We start from the raw sequence: 16,439 nt of genomic DNA on the forward strand, positions 1-16,439 counted from the left end.
CCCACATAAACCTTTTGCACTAAGGAGGTGCCCATCAATATTAGGGAAGTTGAAGTCACCCATCAATAATACTGTTATTTTTGTACTTCTCTAAAGTCTGCCTCCTGCTCTGTTCCTTAGTGCCTCTTTTGCTATGAGGAGGGGGTGGGGGGCAGTGGGTTGTAGAATACTCACAATAGAGTCATTGCTCCCTTCCTGTTTCTGATTTCCACCTACACTGTTTCGGCCAAGCCAATTTTGAATCCAAGGATCTCCATGGATCCCATCAGTCTTAATCTTCTGTATTAGCCTACCATGAGGTTGCAATGGAACATTGACAGGATGCGGAGATGGACTGAAAAGTGGCAGATGGAGTTCAGCCCAGAGAAGTGTGAAGTGATTCCCTTTGGAAGGTTGAATTTGAAAGCTGAATACAGGGTTAATGGCGGGAATCTTGGCAGAACAGAAAGATCCTGGTTCCATAGATCCCTCAAAGTTGCGGGTCAGAGGATAGGGTTGTTAACAAGGTGCATGGTCTATTGGCCGTTATTTTTGGGGGACTGTGTTCAAGAGCATTGAGGCTCTTTGCAGCTCTATAAAATTCTGGTTAGACCACTCTGGGAATACTTTGTCACTTGCTTTACTGGCCAGAAGGCCTATGGTTTCTATACTATATGAAGCTCTCCCAAGACATTTATAATTTTGACTCATTGGCACCATTTTGTTAGATCATGACTTAGCTCATTCTACCTACAAAGGATGCTTGTCTCTTATTGCTTGTTCCCAATGCTGATCTATCAGTCTCAGTCCTGAATGGTCCAAATTATATCTTGGGGAAATGAGTTCCCAGAATTCCATAGGACTCTAGTCAATGTCACAGTGCTCCTTACACTTGGAACATGCATAGTTGCCACACCATAAAGTATTGCAATGGAAATAAAAAGATTCAGTTCTTTAGAAACTGGACACCTTTGTACTCATTTTTATATGTAAATTGTGAATCATCCATCATGTTTCCAAAAAATGGCATCAACATGCCTGTCACCTACTGATTAATTCCCAACAAAGACCAGATCATAATCACAGCTTTCGCTGTTATCTCCTGTTTCCATGAGGACTGCATCAGACTGAAAGTTGTGTATCTTATTGGACTAATCTTTCCCCACAGACATGCTTTTTATGATTTATAAATCCCACCAATGTATCAAAAATCTCATAGCAGAGAACAAATCGAAGCCATGATGGAAGGATATCTTCTGATTACAGAGATCTCACTCTCTGACCTTGATGTTGCTGCTGCCCACTGGGGCTTAGAGCTATCTGCAATGGACTGCAGTGAGTTTTGGCGTGTCTCCACCTCCTCCTCTGAGCCATCTTCAGCGCCACAGCTTTGATGATGATCGTGAAGGATCCCATTAGAAGTGGCACTAGACCTATAACCTGCTCCATGAAGTGGAGGGTCCATTATCAATACACGTTGAAACACCCTGCTTCTCTGCTCTTGCTCTGTTACATGCCCTCCCCATTCTCTTTTGGTTCCTTACTCGGTTTGGCTACCATAATCAACTTTACAGCACACAGCTCTTAAAGAGATGTTAGCATTCATTTCAGGCAAATGCTACATACATGGCCATTCCAGTTGGCTTTTAGTGCTTCTTATATAAAGTAAACCACAATGATAACTCCTTAAATCAAGGATTCAATTCAATTCAGGTTTAATTGTCATTTAACCGTGCATGAATACAGCCAAACAACATAGCATTATTACAGGGGTCAAGGTGCAAAGACACATTACCAACAGTCACACAGTAAGCACAGACAAGACCAGAATCAAATAATAGGAGTCCCAACACCCACCTTCCCTGCGACACCTTGGCTTGATGCCTAGTCCTCGCATATACATGTTGACAAACCCATATAGAATATCAGTAAAAATACAACAATGCAAACTATGCATATTCTAGCTTTGAGGCCCAGTCCTCACATATACAAGCACATCTAGATTAGTGAAAACACAACCAGATCAATATATGTGTATATCGTCCAAACCCCTCAGCCCATTTTAAATCTTCAGTCATTACAACTGTGCTATGCCACCCCCAGTAGAGCACAACGTCTCTGATCCCTTGGCCTGAGTCCTCTGATGCGCCAATTACACAATTTTTCCCTCGTCCCTCCAGTTTGACATTTGGACAGAATGTGCTGCCTGCTCAGCCCTCCAAAAACACAACCTTAGGACACAGAAATCTTTTCCATTGTTAGAGTTTTATTAACAGGAAGATGGAAGAAAAATCTACATTTGTTGCTTGCACTTCTAAAATGCTGCCAGCCTTTTCAGTCGACATAATGAAGTAATGTTCCTGTGCACTGTTGTGGACATGAGAATCATAGGATCATATTGGACAACATATAGGTGGATATATAATACAATTGAGACAGACGCTCTTAATGAATTATACTGTGTGGGTAGTGTTGGAATATGCATAGCCACAGCATAATTGTTGAGTAACTTATAATTAAACCAAATGAGAATTATCTTCAGCCAGTGAGGTAAGATTGACCCAAATATTCTGCAGACACACAACCACCAATGTTTAGTTGTCAATGAATCCACCAACTAAAAGAAAAGCCAATGAAACATCCCAGGAATGTTAAATGTGATTGGCCTCATTGTAGCTCTCGTTGTACAGATCGCTGGTGTTCTGGCCCATCCTTCTCTGCCTCACCATGTGCCACCCCTGGCGAGTCTTCTGTTTGTTTTTGTTTTTGACTAATGCTTCTTCTTTCTCTGTCCTTTCATCCTGCCTCTTTGTTTCCGCAGCCTTGCTATTAGATGGGATCTCCAAGACAGCGTTGTCATTCCTGCTATCCACCCTGCAAAAGTCAACCACAATGTTAGCCTGGCTTTCCACAACACTAAATCTAGTTCATTTCATGCAGCTTAAACACAGATTTAGAACATAGAACATAACAAAAGTTTTTTTTTCCAGATATATAAAGAGAAAAAGAGAGGTGAGAGTAGATATTAGACTGCTGGAAAATGACACTGGGGAGGTAGTAATGGGGACAAAGAAATGGCAGACAATCTGAATGAGTATTTTACATCCACCTTCACTGTGGAAGACACAGGCAGTATGCCAGAAGTTCAAGAGTACCAGGGAGCTTGAAGTAACTGCAATTGCTATCATTAAGAAGAAGGTGCTTGGGAAACTGAAAGGTCAGAAGTAGATAAGTAAGTTATACCAGATGGTGTTGATACCAGGTTTCTGAAAGAGGTAGCTGAAGTGATCGTGGAGGTATTAGTATTTATTTCTCAAGAATCACTAGATTCTGGTATGGATCTGGAGGACTGGAAAATTGCAAATGTCACTCCACTCTTTGAGAAGGGAGGGAAGCAGAGGAAAGGAAATTATAGGCCAGTTAGCCTGAACTCAGTGGTTAGGAAAATATTGGAGTCAGTTGTTAAGGATGAGGTCTCAGAGTACTTGGAGGCATATAATAAAATAGGCCAAAGATGGCATGGTTTCTTTAAGGGAAATTATTGCCTTACAATTGCCTGTTGGAATTCTTTGAGGAAATAATAAGCCAGATAGATAAAAGAGAGTCAATGGATGCTGTGTACTTGGATTTTCAGAAGGCCTTTGATAAGATGCCTTACATGAGGCTTATTAACAAGATAAGAACCAATGGTATTACATGACTAGCATGGACAGGGGATTGGCTGAATGGCAGGAGGCATAGTTTGGGAATAAAAGGAGCTTTTTCTGATTGGCTGCCAGTGACTAGTGGTGTTCCAGAAGGGTTAGTGTTCGGAGTGCTTCTTTTTAATTTTATATGTCAATGACTTAGATGATGGAATTAATGGATTTGAGGCCAATTTTGCGAATGATATGAAAATAAGTGGAGTGGCAGGAAATGTTGAGGAAGCAATGAGAGGCTGCGGAAGGACTTATCAGGTTAGAAGAATGGGCAAAGAAGTGACAGATGGAATACAGGGTTGTGAAGAGTATGGTCTAGCACTTTGATAGAAGAAATGAAAGTTTTCTAAATCGGAAGAAAATTCAAAAATCTGAGGTGCAAAGGGACTTAAGAGTCACTGTGTAGCATTTTCTAAAAGTTAACATGCAGGAAAAATCAGTGGTGAGGAAAGTAAATGCAATGTTAGCATTCATTTTGACGGACTAGAATATAAAATCAAGGATGTAAGCTGACACACTGCTGAGTCTTCACTTGGAGTATTGGGAGCAGTTTTTGCCTCTTATTTAAGAAAGGATGTATTGACATTGGAGAGGGTTCAGAGGAGGTTCATGAAAATGATAACTGGAATGAAAAGGTTAATATACAAGGAGTACTCACTGGAGATAAGAAGAAATGTGGGGGGAATCTCATTAAAACCTACTGAATTTTGAAAGGCCTAGATAGAGTGGATGTTTCCTATGGTGAGGAAGTCTAGGATCAGAGGGTGCAGCCTCAGAAAAGAGGGGTGTCTATTTTTCTAATAGAGATGAGGAAGAATTTCTTTAGCCAGAGAGTGGTGAATCTGATGGAATGTGTTGCCACAGGTGGCTGTGGAGGCTAGGCCATTGGGTGTATTTAAGGTAAATATTGATAGGTTATTGATTAGTCAGGGCATGAAAGGTTACAGGAAGAAGCCGGGAGATTGGGGTTGAGATGGAAAGTGGATCAGCCCTGACTGAATGGCAGAGCAGACTCGATGGCCAGAATGGCTAATTCTGCTCCTATCTCTTATGGTCTAACAAGGAACAGTACAGCATACTCCGGCCCTTTGGCCCATGATGTTGTGCTGACATTTTAACTTACTGCAAGATCAATCTAATGCTTTCCTCCTAAATAGCCCTCCATATTTTTCATCCATACGTGTGTATCTAAGGGTCTCTTAAATCTTCTTATCATATCTGCCCCTACCACATTCCTGACAGTGGGTTCCATGCACTTACAACTCCTTGTGTAAAAATCCTACCTTTGACAGTCTGCCAATACTTTTCTCCAATCACTTTAAAATGATGCCCTCTTGTATTAGTCATTTCAGCTCAGGGAAAAAAGGTGCTGGCTGTCCACTCTGTCTATGCTTTCTGTTATCTTAAACATCTCTATCAAGTCACCTCTCACCCTCCTTCACTCCAAAGAATAAAGCCCTATCTCAATCAACCTCTCCTCATAAGACATGCTGTCTAATCCCAGTAAATCTTCTCTACATCCTCTCTAAAGGTTCCACGTCCTTTCTAAATTGAAGTGACCGAATCTGAACACAATACTTCAAGAGTGGTCTCAATGGAATTTGATAGAGCTACAACAGTACCTTGCAGCTCTTGAACTCAGTCCCCCAACTAATGAAGGTCAACACACCATAAGCATTCTTAACCACCCTATCAATTTGCTCAGCAACTTTGAGTGATCTGTAGATGTGGACCCCAAGATTCTGCTACTTCTCCACAAGGCTAAAAACTTGCCAATATCCTTGACCTCTGATCCATTGTACTCTTTCATAACTTGGTTCATCAATGAAAGTTCTGTGGAACTATAAAATGATCAAATGCAGCGTAAATCAGACAATAATTAACTGACATGGCTGTCAGTAGCCATGCAAAAGGGAAGGAGGGGGTTGGAATTTGCAGCAGTTTCCCTGTGAGGGACCTTAACATCTGAGAGCATTGGGGCAACTGACAGCTGGGGCTGGTGCTTGGACAACCAGGTGATAATATTCATCAAAGATGAGGTTCTTTCTTGAGACACACGGAGATGAGTAAAATACTGACATCAAACACACATTTATAGGAGTCCTGCACTAATGGCATTTTGTATTCTCCTCACACCCCCATCAACTCCCACCAGATTCTTCTACCCCTCTCTTACTGACTAGCAGCAACATACCAATACCATGTATTTGGAAAGTGGGAGGAAGCCTATCCAGGAATGGGCAGTACGTGAAAACTTAGCACAGATAACGTACAATTAAATCTGAGTCTCTGGCTCTGTGAGGCAATGGCTCTATAGGCTATTTCATCCATAGAATGAAAAATTGAATCAATGCTTCTGGCTATTTGTCCCATCTGAAACATTAACTGCTTCTGCTTCTACAGATCCTGCCTGACCCGATAAGTGTTTCCAGCATTTTTTGTTTTTGGTTCCGATTTCCAGCAACCACAGTTTTTATTCTGAGGCACAGGGAAGTGAGGAACAGTAAAATATGCCCTGGCCCTAAAAAAGAGTTTTATGCTTTATCCAACTGCTTTATATCTTCAATACGTAAGTGTACCTTATCCTTGTCAGAGTGGAATAAACGACCAACTTTGTCTTTAAGCTTCAATGTTAGGGAAGTGCAATCAGATGTTTCCCATTTGGGAGGGGGTGTATTGTATACATGATGTAAAGGGATTTCAGGGTCCAGGGCCTGACTGAATGTATCGTGAGACTTTTTGGAAAGTGAGAGAGAGTATTGCAGAGACCCTTGCTTCATTGTTAGCCACTGGTGAAATTCCCAAAGACTGGAAGGTGGTTAATATTGAGATCTTAAAACCTAGGCCATTTGGCACATTGAGTCTGCTCTTCCATTTGATCATGGCTGATCCATCTTCCTCTGAACCCCATTCTCCTGCCTTCTTCCAGTAACCTCTGATGCTTTGACTAATCAAGAACCTATCAACCTCCACCTTAAATACACCCAATGACATGGCCTCCACTGACACCTGTGCCAATGAATTCCACAGATTCACCACCCTCTGGCTAAAGAAATTCTTCCTCATCATTTTAAATGGACGTCCTTCTATTCTGAGGTTGTGCCCTCTGGTCCTAGGCTCCCCCACGATAGGAAACGTTCAGAATCATAATCAGGTTTATTATCACCGGCATGTGTCATGAAATTTGTTAACTTAGCACCAGCAGTTCAATGCAATACATAATATAGAAGAAAAAAAGTAAAAATAAATTTGGTAAATCAATTACAATATATACTGTATATATTAAATAGATTAAAAATCATGCAAAACAGAAATAATATATATTAAAAAGTGAAGTAGTGTTCATGGGTTTAATGTCCATTTAGGAATCGAATGGCAGGGAGGAAGAAACTGTTCCTGAATCGCTGACTGTGTGCCTTCAGGCTTCTGTACCTCCTACCTGATGGTAACAATGAGATAAGGGGATGTCCTGGGTGCTGGAGGTCCTTAATAACGGACGCTGCCTTTCTGAGATACTACTCCTTGAAGATGTCCTGGGTATTATGCAGGCTAGTACCTAAGATGGAACCGACTAAATATATGACCCTCTGCAGATTCTTTCGTTCCTGTGCAGTAGCCCCCCCCCCACCCCTTCCCATACCAGACGGTGATGCAGCCTGTCAGAATGCTCTCCACGATACATCTATAGAAGTATTTGAGTGTTTTCATTGACATTCAAAATTTCTACAAACTCCTATTGAAGGTATAGTTGCTGTCTTGCCTTCTTTATAGCTGCATCAAGGACCCTAGGTCCTCAGAGATCTTGACACCCAGGAACTTGAAACTGCTCACTCTCTCCACTTCTGATGCCTCTAGGAAAACTGGTATGTGTCGCTTTGTCTTACCCTTCCTGAATTCCACAATCAGCTCTTTCATCTTACTGACATTGAGTGCAAGGCTGTTGCTGCAACTCCACTCCACTAGTTGGTATATCTCATTCTATCTGAGGTTCTCCCAACAATAGTTGAATCATCAGCAAATTTATAGATGGTATTTGAGTTATGCCTAGTTACACAGTCATGGGTATGGGAGAGAGTAGAGCAGTGAGCTAAGCCAATACCCCTGAGGTGCACCAGTGTTGATTGTCAGTGAGAAGGAGATATCACCAATCCACACAAATTGTGGTCTTCGGTTAGGAAGTTGAGGATCCATTTGCAGAAGGATGTACAGAGGCCCAGACATTCACTCTACATTCACTCTACCGAGGCCTTTTTTCAACATTCGATAGGTTTCAATGATATTCCCCCTCATTCTTCTAAATTCCAGTGAGTACAGGCCCAGAGACATCAAAAGCTCTTCATACGTTAACCCTTTTATTCCCAGAATCATTTTTTGTGATTTTCTTTTGGAATTTCTCCACTGTCAGCACATCCTTTCTTACATAAGAGGCCCAAAACTGCTCACAATACTCCAATTGAGGCCTCACCAGTGCCTTATGAAGTCTCACCATTACATCTTTATTTTGATATTCTGGTCCTGTTCAGTTGTTTAAGAAGGGTAACAAAGTTCTCACATGGTAGGCTGTTCTGGAAGGTCCATGGAAAGGGCTAGTTAGGTGGATTCAAAGTTGGCTCTGAGTTGAGAAGGAGATGATATTCGTTGATGGCTGTTTCTCGGAATGAAGGCTGGTGACTCGTGATGTGGTGTAGAAAATGGTGTTGGGACTTTTGTTATTTGTTATTTATAGAGATGATTTTGATGCAAATGCATAAGGCTGGATCAATAAGTTTATAGATGACAAAGGTGCTAATGATAGCGAAGAAGGTTATTGTAGATTATAAATGGATCCTGATCAGTTAGGGAAGTGGTTGGAGGGGTAGCAAGTGAATTCTAATACACACATGTGAGAGGTACTTTGGAAAGTCAAATGCCTGAAGACATGCTATGAATGGTAGGGTACTGGGGTGTGTAATGGAACACAGGGACCTATGAGTACAAGTGGATATTTTATTGAAAGTGCATCACAGTTAGACAGGGTCATGAAAAAGGTACTTACTACATTGGCATTCATCCATCAGGCACTGAGTGTAGGAGCTGGGACATGATGTTGCATTTATATAAGTCATTGGTGAGGCCGCACTTGGAGTATTGTGTACTGTTTTGGTTACCCAGTAGTAGGAAAGATGTAGCTAAACTATAAATAGTACAGAAAAAAATTACGAGATGTTGCCAGGTCTAGAGGAACTGAATTATAGGGAGAGATGAGCCAGGCTGGGAATTTATTCCTTTAAACATAGGAGAATGAGGGGTGACTTTATAGAAATGTTTACAATGAAGAGAGGCATAGATAAGGTGGATAGTAATAGTCTTTTCCCCAGGTTAGGGGAGATCAGAACTAGAGGGGCATAGATTTAGGGTGAGAGGGATAAGATTTAAAAGGGACCTGAATGGCAACTTTTTCACATGGAGGGTGGTGTGCATATGGAATGAGATGCTAGAGAGAGTGATTAAGCCAGGTACAATATTATTCTTTAAGCAGCACTTGGGTGGGTACATGGTGGGTGGAGCTGAGAGGGGACTACTAAATGCAGGAAATTGGGACTAGCTGGGTGGGCACTGAGGTCAACGTGGTGTCTTTGACTTTATGATCCCTCTTCAATGATATTGGTGTCTAAGCCCTAAAATCAGTAAGTCTCAGATTTGCACAGTCTTTCACTGGGTTAAAAATGGGTTCTATCTTTACTGGTGTCCACAAGTTGGAAAATACATAATATCACTTGATATGGTAATTATATGTCAATGGTGCTGTAATGAATGGTATTAATGAAGGCCAATTAACATCAATGTTTATTTATTGTCTTTCCCTGCATGGCTGCAATGGTACAGAAACAAACTATCCCACATCAATTGGCTAGTTTCAGTGTGTTTGAAGTATCAGTAGAAGCTATTTTTAAATGTAGTTTTATTTTATTTATTTAGAGATACAGTAACCACAGGAACCCCAATTCAATGCTGGCCTAATCACGGGAAAATTTACAATCACCAGTTAACTTACCAACCAGTATGTCTTTGGACCATAGGAGGAAGCACATGGAGAAAACTCACAGGGAGGATGTACAGACTCTTTACAGATTATGTCAGAATTGAACTCTGAACCCTGATATCCTAAGTGGCCTCTCACCGTGAAACTGGCAACCTGTCCTAAAGATCAATAGTATTTGAATACTGTGGGGAGGTTACATTTTTTCTTACAAGTCTAGTTCTCATTTGAGTTTAATAATATTTTTTACAGGAGCTTGCTCATATGTATGGTTATACTAAAATTACCGTAGATTTCGCACTACAGAGCGCACCTGATTAAAAGCCGCTGGCTCTAATTTTAGAAAGAAAATCAATTTTGTACTTGTACAAGCCGCACCGGATTTTAGGCCGCAGGTGTCCCACGTTGTAATATGAGATATTTACACAGAAAGATACTACACGTGAGGATTTTTTAACTTTTAATTAAATCCATATGGTAACATAAACAAATACATATTGCAAATGCTTTTTTTCGAACCGTGCCTCTAACACGGCTACTTTTAAATATACATACGTATCGGTAAAACACAAATTACGTTGCGTATACTTTTTTACTGAACAGTGCACGAACAACATTCCAATATCTCCTTAGGACTGGTAAAAAAAATATATACTGCAGCCTACCAGGAAAAGTTATTGATTGCCTTTAACTTAAAAGCAGCGTTTTCGATCGGGTCTAATGCCGCTCCCCCCCACCTTCCCGTTTATCGCAAACCGGTATTTCTCACAAGACGCGGCGAAACCGGATGTGACGTCATAGTATCCCGGGATGTAGTACTTCTAACTTTAACTAGAAAATACTAACAAATGAATTACTAAGCGAAAATATTATAAACTAAATAACTGCCATAAAGGCAGCACAATGCTTTTCTTCGAGTGTTTTCCATGTTGATGAGGGTGAGTACAAATGACTGATTTACAATAATTTAATTGTGAAAGTGCGCTTGATTTATCGTACAATTTCATTGGACCTCTGTGAACTACTCATCAATTTTATTGGTCTACTGTTACGAGGCAAAATGTTTTTGGCGGCATGTAAAAAAAACCATGCATTAGCCGCACTGTAGTAAAGGCCGCAGAGTTCAAAGCTGTTCAAAATGTGGGAAAAAAGTAGCGGCTTATAATCCGACATCTACGGTAGCTATTGTAAACCTGGGAAGGGCCTGTAAATGGCTTTAAATGGAAGGTATAATCAGTTTGGTTAATATATTTCTTGAACTAAATCCTTGGAAAGAGAAACAGTTAACACCTCATGCCTGGGATCCTTTATCAGAACTGATAGAGCGTTCAGGGCCTGAAATATTAACACCATTTCACTCTGTCCACAAAAGTTGCCCGACTTACTGAGCGTTTCAAGCATCCATCAACCTCAGGTTTTCACTTCACTTTTCCAACATATGCAGTTCTTTTGATGTTTGTTATATGTCTTAATCTGCTCGATTCTATAAGCACATCCTTCAAGACTAATAGTGACCTTTGAACTCACCGCATATACCAACTATCTCCAAGTCCATACTGTGTTCCACAAATTCCCTGGCGAGGAAACAACCAGGTTGGGAGTCGCCGCTCAAGGAGGAGAACTGTGGCAACAACCTTGGAATTCAACAAAGGTCAGGTATTAAAACACAGTACCAGGATAAAGTACAAGTTGAAACTTGCCTGGCAATTCACATGGTTAGGCACATAATATAAATTATAAAAGTAGATAAATCTCCAGGTCAATTAAAGTAAAATTGGATAGGTATATGGACAGGAAAGGAATGGAGGGTTATGGGGTGAGTGCAGGTCGGTGGGACTAGGTGAGAGTAAGCATTCGGCATGGACTAGAAGGGCCGAGATGGCCTGTTTCCATGCTGTAATTGTTATATGGTTATATTAAATCTGTAGTGCTGATATGTACTAATTAATTCTAACTAACATCTAATAGTACCCAAGATCTGTCTGACTCTTTTATGGTGTCCAAATTCTCTAATTAATTTTCTTCCTTATATTTCCAATTCTGTTTTTCTAATTCTGAATCTTTGTTATGTTTCCTACTTCCTAGTTCTTGCTTAAACCTTTTCTATCAGCATCAGCATGCTTGCCTATAAAGATAAGGTGTATTTTCCCTGTTGAAGTGCTCCCTGTCTGACCTGATGGGTCTCACCTTCCCCACAATTAATCACAATGCCTCAGGACTCTAAAGACCCCCTTTCAATGCCAATTATCCACCTATGTACTCTCGTGCGACCTCACCACTCAATGGCATATGTCACCAGCAGTAATCCAAGATTACCAGCACTGAGGTCTTGTCACTTTCCTGAACTCTTGCAACTCTTCTGCTGAACCTTATCCTCTCTTCTATTTGTATCATCAGTACTGATGTGGACCATAACTTCTGCTTGTTCATTTCTCACCTTCCAGGATGTTCTACATCTATGAAGTGACATCCTTGACCACAGGAGCAGAGAGGCAATATATCATCTGCTATCACTTCTGCATCAACAAAATCCCCTGCCCATCCTCCTAACTATAGTTCCCTATCTTGACTTTCCTCCTCCCTCTTTGTATGGCTGAGACACAGCTGATGTCACAAACTTTGGCCAGTCTCCGCATGCCAGGGAACTCCTTCTTGGTCAGTATTCAGAACCAAACTGCTTTCGATCCAAATAACTTCTCTATCTTTGTCTCTTGTTTTCCTTCTGTCCCCTGTTCCACCCTCCCCACCTCTCCCTCCCTCTCAAACAAACTTCTAGAGATGTATAAAGGAGAGAATCCTGATTGGCTGCATCACAGCCTGGTATGAAGGTTCCAAAGCATAGAGACTGCAGATGGTTGTAGATTCAACCAGCTCCATCGCAGGCACAATTCTCCCCACCAAGGACTTCTTTAAGAAATGGAGATTTAGAAGGATGGCATCTATCAATCAGGACCCTCACCACCCAGGACATGCCCACTTCTCATTACTACCATCAAGGAGGAGGTACAGGAGCCTGAAAACCAACACTCCATAGTTCAGGAACAGCTTCTTCTCCTCTGCCATCATATTTCTGAACACTGCCTCATTAATTCTTTTTTTTTGCACCATTTACATATATTTGTAATTTATGGCAATTTTACGCCTTGCACTGTACCACCACTATACAGATCAGTGAGATGCAGTGAGATTCCACCGAGATGCAACACTGAGCGTCATAGGAAGTCATTCCTGCCTGTGACCATCAAACTTTACAACTCCTCTCTTGGAGTGTCAGACACCCTGAGCCAATAGGCTGGTCCTGGACTAATTTCCACTTGACATTATTTACATTATTATTTAATTATTTATGGTTTTATATTGCTATATTTTTACACTATTCTTGGTTGGTGCGACTGTAACGAAACCCAATTTCCCTCGGGATCAATAAAGTATGTCTGTCTGGCTGTCTGTGATAATAGACTGGATACTGATTCTCAAGCTCTGTGGAGTGCGGTTGAACAGGAGATATGGGAATAAAGGTCCATAATCCATTGAAAGTGGCATCACAGGGAGACATGATTATAAAGAAAGCTTTTGACACATTGGCTTTCATAATCAAAATACAGGGCATGTTATGTTGAAGTTGTATAAGATTATCAATAAGGCCTAATTTAAAGCATGGTGTGCAGTTTTGATCACCTACCTACAGGAAAGATGTAAATAAGGTTGAAAGAGTACAGAGAAAAATTACAAGGATGTTGCTGGGTCTGTAGGACCTGAGTTATAAAGAAAGATTGAATAGGTTAGGTCTTTATTCCTTGGAATGTAGAAGATTGAGAGGGGATTTGATCAAGGTATACAAAATTATGAGGAGTTTAGATAAGGTAAATTACAAGCTGGCTGTTTTCACTAAGGTTGGGTGGGACTACAACCAGAGGTCATGGGTTAAGGGTGAAAGGTGAAAAGTTAAACGTTTAAGGGGAACACAAGGGGAAACTTCTTCACTATGAGGGTTGTAAGAGTGTAGAACAAGCTGCCAGCACAAGTGGTGCATGTGAGCTCAATTTCAAAGCTTAAGAGAAGTTTCGATAGGTACATGGGTGGTCAGGGTATGGAGGGCTGTGGGCCTGGTGCAAGTTAATATGAGTAGGCAGTTTAAATGGTTTGGCACGGATGAGATGGGTCAAATGGCTTGCTTCTGTACTATACTTTTCTATGACTCTAGGATGTGCATCTTTTACAACATGCTATTCACAAAATGCAGCCTCTAAGGTGGTCTACACCTCAAAGTGGGCGATATTGCCCCACCCCATCTCCGGGGATGGTGGAGTGGCACTCGGTAAGCTAGGAGAGCAGCTGAGGGATTACAGACTTAATTTAAGAAATTAAATACTTATTATAAGTATTTGATACTCATAATCAATTATAATGATCACGTAATCACCCGATCTCTTGCTAACCCACTGTTGTCTTTGACTTTGCTTGAACAGCGTGACAGCTGTTGGAAAGGAATGTGACTCTTCTATATTTGGCATATCGTGAGAAATTTGGACCAAAGAAATCATGCCACACATTATTGCCGTTCACTACTGTAGTACAGTTTTAGATAGGACAATTCCTATACTCTAATCATGCAGTGACGCAATTCATGTGAATTAGGGAATGCCATTCAATGGGGTTAAGTTCAGAATCTGTCCTTTTGAATGATCTTGATAGCATTTCTCTAGGCCACAGCCTAACTGAGATATTGCTACCTCCACTTTATGTACTTTCAGGTAGAGAGTCATTTTATTCCTGAACTATGATGACATCATAACTTTCCCCTTTTTTGATCGCAGCACAGGAGGTTGAACTTAAACAACAGGAGATTGACCGTGGACATGAATCCATAATGAAAATGGCAGAAGCAGACCAAATGAAATATAAGTGTTAATGGTATAGAGTGGAGTATCTGGAAAATGGATTTAATCCAGCACCAAGCAACCAACAGCAGCCAATATCGCGTGAAAAAGCTTTTTTCAAATGAGGCAATGAAACTATCCATTCCATGAACATTTTGAGAATACATTTTGATAAAGCAAACAAGAACTTGGCTTATTTTCAGTCACTCCGTGAAAACTTTCAGAAATGGAAAACATTTCAAACTGTGTTTGCCAGCACTTCACACAAAACAGTGATGGTTTCCGTGCTTAATACAACATTTCATTGTCCATTGCTAAATCTGGAAAGCTCCATACAATGGAATAAGAACAGATTCTTCCAACAAAAGGGGATATTCTGAGTACGGTTTTGCATAAATCACCAAACCAAATAATTTAAACAATTCTGTTCAGTGACAGCTCTGTTCAAAGATGAATAGATGAAATGTCTGAGACACATTGTGCAACAACAGAATTTGCTCTGCAGTTTTATCAATCAACTTTGTAGGGTAACAAATCTTTGCTTCTTCATTTTATAAAAGATGAAAGCATGGTTCAAGAGTTATTATTTGCAAGGTGACTAGAGCAGATACGAAGGTGAAGTCAATATTTGGGGTTGTTGAGCAATTTTTTCAAAGAGGACATTTCTGTCACCAGCATTCTTATCAGTACATTCTTCGGAGCAAGGAGGCTGCGAGTGAATGGCTGATTTTGGGAGCGAAGGCAGTTTTTACTACACGGGGTAAAAGAGAGGCAAGACTGCGCAGGTGCGTGTCATCAGCCAGTACAGCACAAAAAGTTTAAAAAGGCAAGGGATCTTCAATGGTTTTTGATTTGGAGCAAGAAGGCTGCGAGTGAATGGCTGATTTCAGGAGCGAAGGCAGTTTTTACTACACGGGTTAAAAGAGACGCAAGATTGCGCAGGCACGTGTCATCAGCCAGTAGAGTGTGAAAGGTTTAAAAAGATAAGGAATCTTCAACAGTTTTTGATTTGGAGCAAGAAGGCTGCAAGTGAATGGCTGATTTCGGGAGAGAAGGCAGTTTTTACTACACAGGGTAAAAGAGAGGCAAGACTGCGCAGGTGCATAACATCAGCCAGTAGAGCACGAAATGTTTAAAAAGAAGACCGCCATATCCAGTGGTCAGCGTTTGGAACAGGCAGCGAAATGAGAGGCAGCAGAGTGATAGGGCTTTGGCTCAACAGGCTTAGGCAGTAACGGGATGAGGCGAGATAGGTTTTACCTGTGTTAATTGCAGAAAGGAGCAAGTATGTGTGTGAGGCCAGTGTTCTGTGCTCAGTGTCAGATGAGGGATGCCCTGGAGTCTCCCAGCCTCCCGGACAGCCATATGTGCACCCAGTGTGTCGAGCTGCAGCTCCAAAGGGACCAAGTTACTACAAGTTACTAGTTACTACCAAGTTACTACTAAGAACTAGAGATGCAGCTTGATGACCTTCTCCTGTTCAGGGAGAGTAAGGAGGTGATAGAGAGGAATTATGGGCAGGTGGTCACACCGAGGCCATGGGGGACAAACAAGTGAGTCACAGTCAGGAGGGGGAAGGGGAAGAGTCAGGTACTAGAGAGTACCCCAGTGGCTTTACCCCTTGACAATATAATTCCTGTTTGAGTACAGTTGGTGGGGGAGCACAGCCTATCTGGGGGAAGCGACAGTGGCCGTGCCTCTAGCACAGAGTCCGGCTCTGTGGCTCAGAAGGGTAGGGAAAGGAAGAGGAAGGCAGTAGTGATAGGGGACTCTATAGTCAGACAGGTGATTCTCTGGATGCAGGAAAGAAACTCCAATGGTAGTTTGCCTCCCAGGTGCCAGGGTCCGGGATGTTTTAGATTG

At 41.3% G+C, this 16,439-nt stretch overlaps 1 protein-coding gene across 1 annotated transcript in view; it reads right to left on the reverse strand.

Annotated features, from left to right (window-relative positions):
• Positions 1-1,756: 1,756 nt before the first annotated feature.
• Positions 1,757-16,439, reverse strand: part of LOC140714919 (transient receptor potential cation channel subfamily V member 5-like) — a 35,149-nt gene continuing 20,466 nt past the window's right edge. Inside the window, exons 4-5 of the mRNA XM_073026588.1 lie at positions 11,224-11,330; positions 1,757-2,853 (exon numbers count right to left, since the gene is read on the reverse strand). Of these exons, the coding sequence (XP_072882689.1) occupies positions 2,631-2,853; positions 11,224-11,330 (330 nt within the window). The 3' untranslated portion in view covers positions 1,757-2,630. The remainder of the gene's footprint in view (positions 2,854-11,223; positions 11,331-16,439) is intronic.

Source organism: Hemitrygon akajei, chromosome 22 (assembly GCF_048418815.1).
Source record: "Hemitrygon akajei chromosome 22, sHemAka1.3, whole genome shotgun sequence".
Classification (NCBI taxonomy): Eukaryota; Metazoa; Chordata; class Chondrichthyes; order Myliobatiformes; family Dasyatidae; genus Hemitrygon; species Hemitrygon akajei.